This window comes from Castor canadensis, chromosome 12, assembly GCF_047511655.1.
Source record: "Castor canadensis chromosome 12, mCasCan1.hap1v2, whole genome shotgun sequence".
In the NCBI taxonomy this organism is placed as follows: domain Eukaryota; kingdom Metazoa; phylum Chordata; class Mammalia; order Rodentia; family Castoridae; genus Castor; species Castor canadensis.
The window spans coordinates 85,346,435-85,360,521 of record NC_133397.1 but is presented as its reverse complement, the minus strand read 5'-3'; the positions used below and the strand labels follow the sequence as shown (position 1 = coordinate 85,360,521).

Here is a 14,087-nt window from a genome sequence, read left to right as displayed (position 1 = left end):
TTCATGGTACCTTTTCAAATATTGATGTGTGTTGGGTCACTGTATATTTGGGATATATTTCTGTTGTTATCATGCTTTACAGCTTACATGTAAGTTTACTCTCTACTTAACAAGTAAATTTCTGGCCAGGCGCTGGTGGCTCACACCTGTAATCCTCAGGAGGCAGAGATTAGGAGGATTGCGGTTTGACACCAGTCTGGGCAAATAGTTCTGGAGCCCCAGTCTCGAAAAAAACCCATCATGAAAAAGGACTGGTGGATTGGCTCAAGGTGTAGGCCCTGAGTTAAAACCCCAGTACCTTAAAAAACAAATTATTGACTACCTATCATGACTAGTATCTAAAAGGAGATACATGTGGGTCTCAGTGAAGTATTAATACTGTGTATCAGAAGAAGTGATAATAAGTGTATGTATGATGTCACTGCATCTTTTATTTGGCCTTACCGTTGAGGCTGTCAGGTGCTTTATTGCATGTCAGATTGGCCTGCTGTTGCTATTTCTCAGCATTATGAAGGTGTATGGTGGTATCTTTGTTCTTGAAGTCCTCTCCCCCCAAAAAATCTTTCCCTTTGTAGGTCTAATATTTCCTTGCTTTGTGCTCATTTGTTTATGTTGGAAACTCAGAATTCTTTTATCTCCCTGAACATAATTATGGTTTATTTTAAATTGGTGTTAAGTTCAGTATCTGCAGTTTCTGTAGGTCTGTGATGTTGTTGTTTTGTTGGTTCTCACTTTGCTTGAGTGCCTGACATTATACTTACAAAATAGATTGTAGAAACTGTGACATTTAGAATGTTGTCATTATCATCCATGTGGATTTACATTCTGCCAGGTGCCTTAGCAGTCCAGGATCCCTTTCATCTACTTTCAGAAATTGAAATAGGATTTGGTTTTTGCAAAGTTTGATATATTTACTTCCAGTTTATTATTTCTAGATTACTAATCTCAAGACTCTTGGAGTCCAATTTTCTTCTTCCTAGCTCTGTGTTTGCCAAAAACATTGCCCACTCCTCTAGAATTCACAAGTGCCCTCAGAGGGAAAAGCAGTCTCATTTTTGGGAGGAGAGTTGTGATAGCAGATCTCCTCTGTAGGTTTGTGTCTTCTGATTCCAGTAATCTTCATTTTCACTATTTGTTAGGTCTTCTGTGCCTTCAGACAATATTTTAGGGTCATTTTTATTTTTTATTACCATAGTTTGTTGTACTGGGGGTATATTGTGACATTTACAAAAGTGCTTACAATATCTTAGTTAAATTTACCCCCTCCATGATTCTCCTTTACTCCCTCCCCCATTCTTGGACTACTTTCAACAGGCCTCACTTTTCCATTTTCATACATAGTATATAATATTTCCACTTCATTCACCCTCCTATACCCTTTCCTTATACTCTTCTCCCCTCCCACTGGTACCAACCCCCAGAGAGGACCTGTTTTCAGTTTTTGAAAAAGACATTTTTGTTTAAGATACTTTTACAGAGAGTTTCATTATGGCATTTCCATGTATATATGTATTGTATCCCAAATTGGTTCATCCCCTCCATTTTTCTCCTTTCTACCTTAGTCCTCTTCTTATGTTGATTTCAACAGGTTTAAGAATTCTGTATTCATTCTTGTATAGAAAGTTTGAAAAAACAATATATTGTTCTATATTCAACTTTTGTTTCATACTTGTTTACCCTCATTATACCATCAGTAAGAATTTTCTGATTGTCCTTATGCAGTAGAAACCTAATAGATCTTAATAAACGGGCTCTTAAATGATCGAACAAATGAATTAAACTTTAAAAATATAAAATTGTTATTTGATTTCCTTTCATTTAGCAAATAACTAGTTACATTTAATTATTTCGAGTATGCATCCTTACCATATAATGGCCACAACTCTCAAAACATAGGTTCAGAGTTATGTAAAGTCAGCCCTTTAAGGTAAGGGCTTATCCTTTTAGGGCTGGACAAAGTTAGCCACTTGAAAAGAAAAAAAGATATTTAAGAGAAAACTATGGTAGTTCTGTGACTTGACAATGAGTACATTGGCCATCTATTTCTCTGCTTACATCAAACTTAAAATTCTTCTGTTCTCAGAAGAATTGACCTCCTGTTTACCTCCTGTTCTCAGAGCACTTTGCACATGCTCCTATCTTGTCTGTTTACTTGAACTTCTCCTTGAGAATTATTTCGGTGTTATCTTTTAAGTGTGGACAGTACAAATTCACTATTAATATCAATAACAGCAAAGAGAAACCAAATCTCACAGTATACCAAGAACAAAAGTATTTAAAGAATATCTGCTAATATGAGTGGATAAAGTGTCATGATTTAAGGTGTTAAGTAGTAAAGTCTCCTAAGTCACATCTAAGCTAATTTAACACTAATAAATGTATAAGCCTTCATATAGTAACCACTTAATATAAAACTATATAGTTACTGAAAGAAAAAACCTAGGGGTTATTTTAATTTTGTGAAGGATAATGCATCGCGTCCAAACTGTTTTTGTTTAGAAGAATTTGACTTTGTAAGGAATTTCATTTAGTTCCTATTTTGACTTATGAATGATCTTATGTTTTGTAAGCCACTAAGCCCACTGACCCTGGAGGTGAGCCATTATTTGGTTGTCTTGGTGGTTTTATAGTATTGTTGGTTAAGTGTTGTCTTAAGGAGAATGACAGATTTACTAGTTTGTTATCTGCCATAGTTCTTCTGTATCATGTCCCATAGAACGTATTGTTTTAATTGGTTTGCTTTAGGGATATTTTTGCAGAATAGATGAATTACCCTATGTGTGCATTCTTGAGTATCCAGTGTGTAATAATAAAGTATAGGAGACATGTTACAGGACAGTTTATGAAGGGAAATGTCTTATTAGGTACTGTTTCACTAATTAATAGTAACAAGTTAGTATGGCCATGTTAGATTTGATGACATTTCTTAAGTGGGTATTAGGATTGTTGGTCAGGAATGAATAAACATTTTCCTATTTAAATATAAAGTAGCTAGTCATGAGTCTTAACCTGAGGGGAAGGTGTTTTAGAGACAAGTTTCACTTGTAAAGTAGTTTGAGAATGATACATTTTGGAAAACATTTTCTTGGTATTATACTTCGGGCTTTTTTGTTAATTAATTGGACATTTGAATTTATCTTAACTTCTTTTTGTAGATACTGAAATAAAATACCAGTTAGGAGTAAAATATCAATACATTGTAAAATTGACATATTTTTTTTCCCCCCAATACAGAAGCTCCACCATGAGGCGAGGTGGATGGAGGAAGCGAGCTGAAAATGATGGCTGGGAAAAATGGGTGTGTTTTAAAGAATTAAAAATATATTGAAATGTCTAGGCATTTTTCATCCTTCTTTTAGCTTAAAATGTGACTTAAGATGTTAAGTCGTAAACTACTTTATACACCAACTCTTTGTTTTCAAAATGTATTAAAAACTTTAGAGTGTTTATAAACTTTAACTCTTAATACTATCAGGAATTTTATCCTGAGGAAGTAAATATACCTGCACACAAAATTTAGTGTATGATGGCTTTATCTCAGCATTACTACTAATACTGAAAAACAGGAGAAAAGACAAATTTCTAATAATCAGATTGGTCAAATAAATCATCTGTACATAGTAGAGCACTATGCAGTCATTATTTAGCTTTGTATTTCTTAACTGGAAGATAGCCTCGACTAAAAGAATGGGTTACAAAAAATATTACATATGATCTTATTTTTGTAAACCTCTGTATTCTGAAACAGAAATAGGTTTGAAAAGAACATCTCAAAATATTGAATGAACTGATTTTAATTTTCTTTTTACATTCTATATTTTCTGATCTGCAAAAACAATGAACTCATTTGCATTTTGGGGGAAAGTATGTACTACTGCTTGCCACCTACAGCTTTTAAAGACCTTATAATTCAAAACACTCAAACCTAATTATTTCCAAGTTCAGGAAAGTGAGACTGAATTCATAAATCTGTCAAGATGTTATGAGTGATATTTTTTTTGCATTTTGAGGTTGAAGTTATCTAATGAAAGTTAATAGTACTATCAAATAGATTTATTAGCTCCAGAACTGAGCCACTGAATTACTCATTGTTTTCTTATCCCCATTTATACTGCAGGTTTGTCTAGTTGCTTCATTTTAAGCTTCCTACATAGGAGACAGTGGAAGCCAGTTAAAATATACTCTTAGAGCATTTGTCAAATTTCTTACTGATTTAGCTTTGATGTAACCCGCTCAGTTTTGTATGTAAGAACAGCATTTTGTGATATTTTATTATTCGCTTGTTCCTTCTTTAAAAGTAACTTATACAAATGTAATAAAATTATTAAGAATTGAGTTGACAGAGGGAAATGTCATCTATATGTACCTGTTTTATTGCCTTGCCTTGTACTTAGTGTTTAGGAGATCATCATTTTACTGTGACCATTGGAGTTAGAGTAAGGTGGTTTTATTTATTTTTGAATATGTTTCTTTATACTGGGGGGAGTAGAGAAAGTATAACTTTTGTGATTGGTTTACCTTTTCTTTAATTCTAGGGTGGGTATATGGCTGCCAAGGTTCAGAAATTGGAGGAACAGTTTCGATCAGATGCTGCTCTGCAGAAGGATGGGACTTCATCTACCATTTTTAGTGGAGTTGCCATCTATGTAAATGGATATACAGGTTGAGTACTTTTTGCTTTTTAGGTACCCTGTGTTAGCATGTACTTTTTTAGGAGCAAGAATGGATTGTTTTCTCTTTTTAATTATTTATCATGTATATATTTTTATTATTATAAAATAATAAAAATAAAAATGTTGCTTGGATACCTTTGCACTCTTCCTATCTGCCCTACCTTTAATTTTTAAAATCAGAGTATAGTGCTTAGAAAGTTAAATGAAGTTTAAAATGAAAAACAGACATTTTGCTTGAACAGCTGACTGGGAGCTCGTTGCACATTGGGTGGGATTTGAAACATATGAGCTGCACTGTAGCAGAATCTGATAGGGTCATTTTTCCTTGGGAAATGTTCAACTTAATTATCCATAGATTCTTTTGCAGCCAGGTGGGGTGTGTGTATGTGATTTTCTAGAGAAGAATCTTTAGTTCTCTTGCCTAGAGAAGGATATAAACATAACTGTAAGCATTTTGGTTGTCAGTGAGGTAAGGAAAGGACCAGAATTCTCACAGTTTAGCAAGTAGAATTTCACTTACTCTTTCTATCCTTTTTTTCATCTTCTCCCCTGCCAGCTACACCTATCATTGAGTCTAGTCTCTGGAAGAGATTGGATAGTTTGTCCTATCTGTGAGTGGGGGAAGAAATCTGCTCATCTAATTTGCCTCAAATTAGAGTAGCTTCAACCAGGAACTTCCTGTTTTAAGACTTCAATCTGTATACCAACTTTTGGAAGTACCCAGTGCCTCCATTTCGTGAAGCTCTCTTGATTTTGCTGACACCAAGCAATTTCTTTCTGGGCCTCCACATAGCCAGTCTAGATTTATGTTTTTCTGATCTGTAAAGTCAGTTAGTACTTGTTTGTTAGTTATCAGATTTTACTTATAAAAAAGTTTTTTCCCTCATTCTTTTACTGAGTCTTCCTCTGATTATTGTGAATTTTTTTTCAGTGACTGGCTATAGATATTTGTGTCAGTCTGTTACATTTTCCTCTCTGCTTCTCATCTGGCTGATACCTGCTTATCGTAATGTCTCTATTCATACATCACTTCCCCCTTGATTGTCTTCACTGCTTTAGATGACTTTATATGCTCCTATGGTGCTATATCTCTTTTATGTATCTGTATTTTAGCACTCATTAGACCTTACCATAGTTGTGTGTTCACTGGACAAGAGCAGGAGCTACATTTCCATTACTCTGTAGTGACTGGGCCTATCCATTCAGGAAATGCTTGCTGAATTAAAGTTAAATATTAACAAATTGATACATTTGCCTGTTTACTGAAGGTAGAGCTTGTTGGTTATAATTAGGAGTTTTGTTAGGCATTATCGACAATGAATTTAATCTTAGAATGTTATCTTAGTGTATGTTGGTGTAGCTTTGGAAAATTTACATGCAGAAACCTATGACATTTTCTTAGAAATACTTGGCAAATTTAAGTTCCATAGATTTTTGTCCCGTGTACTTAAAAGATTAAACAAGCATTGTTTGTTACATTAGCTAGTTACAGAAGTCCTCATTTCACAAGAGTATACTTGTTCACATAAGACAAAGCAAAGGAGATTCTTTTTGTGAGGAAGAAAAGTAAATATTTCAGTAATCTTTCCTGGGTGATAGTCTGGAATTCTGATTCTACTTTTGTCACAAATTGTATGACTTGAGACATTTTCTATTTGGATTCATTGTTATCGTTCTTTAGAATAGAGATAATAATGACAATTTTTTTAGCTCATTTATTAGTAATACACAATAATTCTACAAAGTTCCATTAATGCTGGATTTTACAATGATGTACAAATTGTGATCATATAAAATAACTTTGTTTTTAGTGGGACACTGGTGGCTCACACCTGTGATCCTAGCTACTTGGGAGATAGAGATCAGGAGGGTCACAGTTTGAAGCCAGCCTGGGCACATAATTTGAGAGACTCTATCTCAGGAAAGCCCATTACAAAAAAAAGGGCTGGTGGAGTGGTTCAAGTGGTAGAGTGTCTGCCTAGCAAGTATGAGGCTCTTAGTTTAAACCCTAATACCACAAAGAAGTAAATAAGTAAGAGTAAAATAACTTCATTTTTAGAAAAGTTTTCAGTTTTAGTGAATACTTTACAACTTTATACTTTAACTTCCATGTTATGAATTACTAAGTAAAGAACAGTATTTTAGGCTGGCCTATGACCTCAGTACTCAAGAGGCTGAGGCAGGAAGACCTTGATCTAGACTCTTGGTCTGGGCTGCCTCATGAGAAAAAGGTGAAGAAAAAAAAAAAAAAACAGTGCGTTAGAGATACATTAAGACAAGTTAGTTGATTCTAAGCCATTTTCCCCAAAGACTTTTACTAATATTTCAAGTTTTCTTGATTCTCTTAGAACTTCCAATTCTGCCATCTGTGCCTTTTTCATAGCTCCCATCTCTCTGACCCAGTGAGTTCAATAACTTGAGCTTAGAATAATCGTTCTGTCTCTGTCAGCTCATTTTTTTTCTCTTTTCCCATAAAAACTAAAGAAATAATACATACAGATACCATAAATCCTTTACCCATTTTCCTCCAGTGGTAACATCTTCCACACTAGGTGATAGAATCACAACCGGGAAGTTGACACTGACATAGTCAAGGTACTGAACATTTCCAACAGGATCCTTCATGTTACCCTTTTATAGACATAGCTGCTTCCTTTCTGCTGTCAGTTTTTCCTTCACTACTGCCAACTATTAGCATGGTCTCCATTTCTCTGGAGATTCATCAGAATTGTTGCATATTGTATAATTAGTTTTTTTTTCCTTATTGTCAAGTTATATTTCGTACTGTGAACATGCCACAGTTAACCATTTGTCCATTAAAGAACATCTGGGTTATTTCCTGTTTTTTGCTATAACCTTTGTATGTAAGTTTTTGTATGAACATGAATACACATGCTATGTAGTTGCATCTTTAGTTTTTTGTAAGAAGCTGACAAACTTTCTGAAAGTGACTGTACTATTTTACATTCCCACTAGCAGTGTACGAGTGATCCACATTCTTTGCATCCTTGCCATCATTTAGTGTTTTTAATTTTATCCATTTTAGTAGGTGAAAAGGATTATCTTACTGTGGTTTCACTTTATTATCCAATTGTTCTACATACCCACCAACATTTGTTAAGACCAGTTTTTTTGTTTGTTTAGATATTTTCATAGATGTGTTGCAGTATCACATTGTGGTTTTAATTCGCATTTACCTCTTGGCTAACATGATAGACTTTTGTTATTCTGACCAAATGCCTGAGAGAAACAAAGGAGGAAAGATTTATTTTGACTCATGGTTTCAAGGTTTTAATTCATGTTCAGCAAGGCTGAAACATCCTGGTAGAAGGGCATGGCAGAGGAAAGTTGCTCATCTCATAGAAGACAAGAGGCAAAGGTAGAGGCAGGAAGAAGTATCCCCCAAGGACATGTTCCTCCAGTTTGGCCCTGTCTCCTAGTTTCCAGAACCTCCAAAACAGCCCCACCAGATGGGGACCAAGCCTTCAACAATGAACCTTTTGGGAGCATTTCAAATTCAGGCTATAATGAGTAAATGTATTTGTTATTTCTGTATCATTTTTGGTGAAATGTTCATGTCTTTTGCCCATTTTCTAAGTGGGTTATTTGGTTTGTTTTTGTTTTTTGTGTTTTTTTTTTTTTTTTCCATTAGTTTTAAGAGTTCTTTATATATTCTAGGTACTCCTCTAAGTGATTGGCAAACATTTTCTCCTAGTCTGTAGCTTATCTTTAATCTTGGCATGGTCTTTTGCATAAGAAAAAAAATTTAATTTTAATGAGTGGTAATTTATCCATTTTTCATTTTATGGGTTGTACTTTTAAATCAAAAGATCTCTTGCTTACTCCTCTATCCCAGAGATTTTCCTCTGTATTTTTTTTTCAAAACTTTTTGTGTTTTACATTTAAGTTTATGATTCATTTTAAGAATTGGCTTAGTTTAATGGTTTTTTGTTGTTTTGATTTGCTTTTTTGTTTTGTTTATGTTGGTTTAATGTTTTTGCCTGTGAATTAGCATCCTTTGTTGAAACAACTGTACTTATTCCCTTGAATTATTTTCATAGCTTTGTCATAAATCATTTGGGCATATTCAGGAGTGTCTGGTTCCACTGATGTATGTATTTATTCCTTCACCAGTACCACACTGTCTAAATCATTGCTCTTATGTGGTAGAGCTATTCTTTTCATTGCTGCTTCTTTGTCAAGAATGTTTTAGCTATCTAGGCCCTGTGCCTTTTCATGTAAACTTTAGAATAAATTCTATTCTGTGTACAGAAATGTCTATACAATTTCTTGCTAGGTTTTTTTTTTTTAATAGTAGTTTCATTAAACCTGTAGATAAATTTAGGAAGAATTGTCATCTTTGCTGTATTGAGTTTTTAGTCTGTGAACCCATTCCCATTTTATTCCACTTTAGGTAATTCAATAAATACATTTTGGGTGCTGCTTGTGTGCTATGAACTATGTTTGAAAAGAGACGATGGTTGATAGAGAATGTGAAATTTTTATTTAAATAACCTCTGTGAGTTAGATACAAACGGAGGGAAATAAATGGTAAAACTTTTGAGGAAGCAGTGGCCTATGGAAATTGGAGAAAATCTTTCATAAAGGAACTAAAACTTTTAGCTGGGTCTTGGATAAATAGGAGTAATGGCAGGCTAGTCCTGATCCTAACTTCTATTTTGTTCTTAAATTCTCTAATTTTGGTCAGTGGGTTTGCTCTGATTGTCTAGATTTGTCTTTGTACTTTCATAGTTCTGTGTTTCTGTTTACTCTTTTGCCTCTAATGAAAAACTCCTTTCCTCCTTCTATGAACTGGTTGATACTGTATCCATGAAGACTCAGATCAAATATTGTCTCCTTCCCTGAGTCCATAGTATTTGAATTTCATAGCATTACTGCTAGATACATTTATTTGAAAACCTATGTAGTATCTCCTATTGTCAAGTCTTGTTTATATATTAAGCTTTTTAGAGTCTGGAAGCATGTTTTTTATAGTAACCCCTTGCCAAACATAGATCAGAGATAAGACCCGAGGGCTTTAAATTTGGTATTCCTTTTGCTTCCTTGCGTCTTCATCATGCAGAGCTCTGCTAAATGTTACCTCCTCCAAGAGACCTCTGAGTGCCTTAGATTTAAATTAAGTGCACTTTGTCCTCCAATTACTCTTACCCCTGTTCCAACTTAATTTCTCTTTGTTACATTTATTTGTACTGGAACTGGTATTATTTATCTGACTTGATATTTTTTGTCTACCCATGAGAAACAACTTCCCTGGAGCGTAGACCAGTCTTGTTCCTTGCTGGTTCTCCAAGCCTAGAACCTTAACCTAGCACAATATAGATGCTTAATAAATACTATTCGAGTGAGAAAATGAATAAAATGGTTTTGTATTTGTACATCAGAATGTTAAAAATATTTTCAATCATGTTCATTTAACTCAGTCTTATTAAATGTTTAGTTTATAATAAGAAATAGGGTATAATCTAGGCCTGCTGAATTATAATAATCTCTCGGATGTAGAACCTGAGTATGTTTATTTTTCTGAGAGCCTCTCAACTGAGCCAGTGCTGAAAATCTAGTGACTAGTAATTGCATTCTTCTGTTGATTGGAAAAAAGAACATTGATATGGAAAGAGGTGTTTGGTTATTTTCTCCTTTTTATGGCTAAAATTCCAGGTTTAGTCACCTTGGCACTGCTGAAGTTTGTGGAAATGCAGGTGGGTGGGCAAAATCTGTTGCACAATTTATTTCCAAAATGAAACGAGAAGAAGCAAGTGTAACACACTTTGATTTCAAGTGATAGAGATTTGTTTGAAAATTTATAACCTGACATTGATATTTTCTGAATACATGAATGTGGTGATTTGGGAGAGGAATCCATGTAATATTGACAAATTTTATATTTTTGGAAGCAGATTCCTTCAAGAAATTTTCTTTGTATATCCTATGAGGCTGATCTTATAAATCAGAGATGTAGCAATTTACCTGTAACTCAGAAGAAGATATTATTGTATCAGTTTATATTACCTCCTGTAATGTTACCAGCATCTGATGTGGTATCTGTGCATAGAAAGTACACAAAAATTTGTTCCTTCAGTTTTTTGTTTGGTTGGGTGTGTGTGGTATTGATTGGTTGTGGTGACTAAGTTGGTTAAGTCTGAGGTAATTAGAGAAAAGAGAGGAGTCAAGAGAGGAAGCATGGCTCCTGGAGAGTCATGGGAAGAAGTCAAAAGGCAGAAGAGTTGGCACAGTATTTGTGATTATGCATACAAGTCACCTCAGTTTTCTGTTTTCTCATTGGTAACTATACTAAGTTATCTTCTCTAAATGATAGGATTGGCACTCACTTGAGGGGCTTACACAAAAATAAACACAACACAATGAAACCCACCAAACACTGCTTGAAAGAGAGGGGAGAGGGAGAAAAAGAATGGAAATACATTGGAGGGGGAGAACTTGTTCAAGGTATTCTGTACACGTATAGAATTATCACAGTGAAATCCCTTGTATTAATGCATGATAAATCAAAAAGTTAAAAAAGAAACTTAAAAATAAGCATACTCAGGGTCTGTGTCTCAAGAGATTATTATAATTCAGTAGGCCTAGAATGTGTCCCATTTCTTATGAGAAAACTTAATTTTTAGGATGAATGAGTTAAGTGAACAAATGAAATAAAGAGTCTTAGGGAAGGACCACAGTGGGTAGAGGAAGCTATTCAGCTTCTGTCTTTTACTGTTTCTGTAGTATAGCACAACCAAATTCATTGAATATGCAGAATGATATGGTGCACATGATGAATTTTCAGTATAGATCTAGTTAGAGAAGGGTTTTTTTCCCATTTTTTGAGACAGGGTCTTGCTATTTAGCCCAGGGTAGCCTTGAATTCATGATCCCTCCTCTGCTTCCTGAATGCTGGGATTACAGTGTGTACCACCATGCCTGACTCTTGGCCAGGAAAGCTTTTGTACAAGACTTTAAATTTTGTTTATAGAACTATTTTAAGTAGATTAGCAGAACTTTATAAACTGAGCCTATAGACATAAAGATGGTCTTAATGTGACTATTCAGGTGTTTTTGTAGTGGCATTTACTACAATGGATTTGTATTGTAGAACTTTAGGCCTACATGTAGCCTATATTGTGGTCCTTTAATGTCTGTGCCTTTTACTTCTGTTATGCTTTGTGTCTTATTACTTACTATGGTTGGTTTTAGTTAATCCTGAAATGTAGTTGCATGTAGAATGTTCTTAAGGAATGTTGTATAAAATAAAAGTAGCAGCCAGGCTCCAGTGGGTCACACCTATAGTCCTAGTTACTTGGAAGGCTGAATTTGGGAGGATCACAGTTTGGGGTCAGCCTAGGCAAATCGTTTGGGAGACACTCATCTCCAAAATAACCAGAGCAAAATGGACTGGAGGTGTGGCTCAAGCATTAGAGTGCCTGCTTTCCAAATGCAAAGCCCTGAGTTCAAACCACAGTCGCACACACACACCCCCTATCAATGCAAGTATTGTGGAATATAATTTAAATTTTGATTGAGAAGATTCTTTAGTATCCTAGAATGTCTTCATTTTCATTAAGAGCACTGCTAAATAATATGCATTTTCAGAATGTCAGAAATCTTGCTGAGATACTAGGTTCAAGGCTAGCCTGGGCAAAAAAGTTAGTGAGACCTGCTCCCCCTTCTCCCCCATCTCAATGAATAAGCAAGCCCAGCATAGTTGTACATGCCTATATAGTCCCAGCTGGGCAGGAGGCATAGGGAAGTAGAGGAGGATTGAGGTCCAGGCTGGCCAAGGAAGAATTTGAGACCCTATCCAAAATATAACTAAAGCAAAAAGGGCTCAGTGTGGTTCAAGGGGTAGAGCATCTGCCTAGCAAGCACAGGCCTTGGGTTTAAACTTTCTTACCACAAAAAAAAATCAGAAAACTTCATTGCATTGATGATAGTTCTTCAAACCTGGTACTTTATTCTTGTCAGTACTGTTTGCTACTAGCAAACATTTTGCTATAAAAAATTATTTACATTTCTTCCCCAATAATCTACCTTAAGAAAGCAAGTAGAGGCTGGGCAGGGTGACTCAAAGCTGTAATCCCAGCTACTTGGGAGGTATAGATCGGTTAGATCAAGGTTCAAGGCCAGCCCCAGCAAATATGCAAGACCTCATCTCAGTCAATAAGCCAGTGTAGTGGTGTGTGTCTGTGATAGCTACATAGGAGGCCTTTCCGTAGGAGGATCACAGTTTGAGTCTGGCTCTAGGCAAAAACTTGGGATACTAACTGAAAAACAAGTAAATCAAGAAAAGGCTGAGGTGTGGCTCAAGTGGTAGAGTACCATCCTATCAAGCACGAGGCCCTAAGTTCAAACCCTTGTACCACCAAACAAAAAAGCAGTGATGAAAAAGAAAATGAGAAGAAACTAAATTTGACATCTCAAAACCTAGTATAGATTTTCTGCTGTGTTTCCTTTTTGTAGTATTAATTTTTTAATATTTAGATTTTGATCCATTTTAAGTTACCTTTTTGTGTATGGTGAGATAAGAGTCCACAGTCATTCTTTTGTGTGTGACTATACAGCAATAGTGTTTTGTTTTGTTTTGTTTGAGATAGGGTACCTTTATGTGGCCTAGTCTGGTCTTGAACTCTTCCCCAAGCACTAAAATTACAAGTGTAAAGTATAAAGATATAAAAATTTACCTTTGTGCCAGGCACCAGTGGCTCATGCCTATAATCCTAGCTACTTGGGAGACTGAGATTGGGAGGAGTGAGGTTCGGTGGCACTCCAGGCAAATGGCTCATGAGACCCCATCTCCAAAATAACCAGAGCAAAACGAGCTGGAGGTGTGGCTCAAGTGGTAGTGCACCTGCTTTGCAAGTGCAAAGCCCCAGTCAAACCCCAGTCCCACCAAAAAGAGTCAGCAAAAAACCTTTTGGTTTTTTGTTTAGTAAACATTTATTAAGAACACTTACTTCATAGCAGTATAGGCTATGTATGTTGTATCTTTAGAAGCGTATTGTTTAATGTTAAGTATGCTGGCTTAAGGAAATTGGCAACTAATCTCAGGTTTCTAGATAGCATGTTTAGGATTATTGTTAGTAAAAACCACAGAATTCTGGCATTCTATAATTTACTTTGTCATACAGAGGATTTCCTGAGCATATTGCTCATGTATCATATTTAAAACCACTGGTACCTCACCTCAGTGGGGAAGCAACAAATGGAAAGAGTGGGTTAGGTACACGTGTTCAGCTATGTTAGCACTTTTGCACTAGAGTTTTTCTCTTTTTTTGCCAGTATTTTAATATACACTTTGGGGAGTTGGTGTAGGTAGTTTGGCAAGTATGATGGCATGCACTTGGATATACCCATAAATGTGTAACCTGTACATTTATGTATGATAAAACAGTTGATAAT

The 14,087-nt window shown here is 35.3% G+C and overlaps 1 protein-coding gene across 3 annotated transcripts in view; it reads left to right on the top strand.

The window, feature by feature from the left end:
• Rev1 (REV1 DNA directed polymerase) overlaps positions 1-14,087 on the top strand; it is an 83,843-nt gene that overhangs the window by 17,319 nt on the left and 52,437 nt on the right. For all 3 annotated transcript variants that reach the window (XR_002211443.2, XM_020152188.2, XM_020152183.2), the window contains exons 2-3: positions 3,235-3,298; positions 4,536-4,662. Coding sequence is in view for 2 of the 3 variants with exons in the window: in XM_020152188.2 (XP_020007777.1) it covers positions 3,245-3,298; positions 4,536-4,662 (181 nt within the window). In the remaining variant the exon portion in view is untranslated. The remainder of the gene's footprint in view (positions 1-3,234; positions 3,299-4,535; positions 4,663-14,087) is intronic.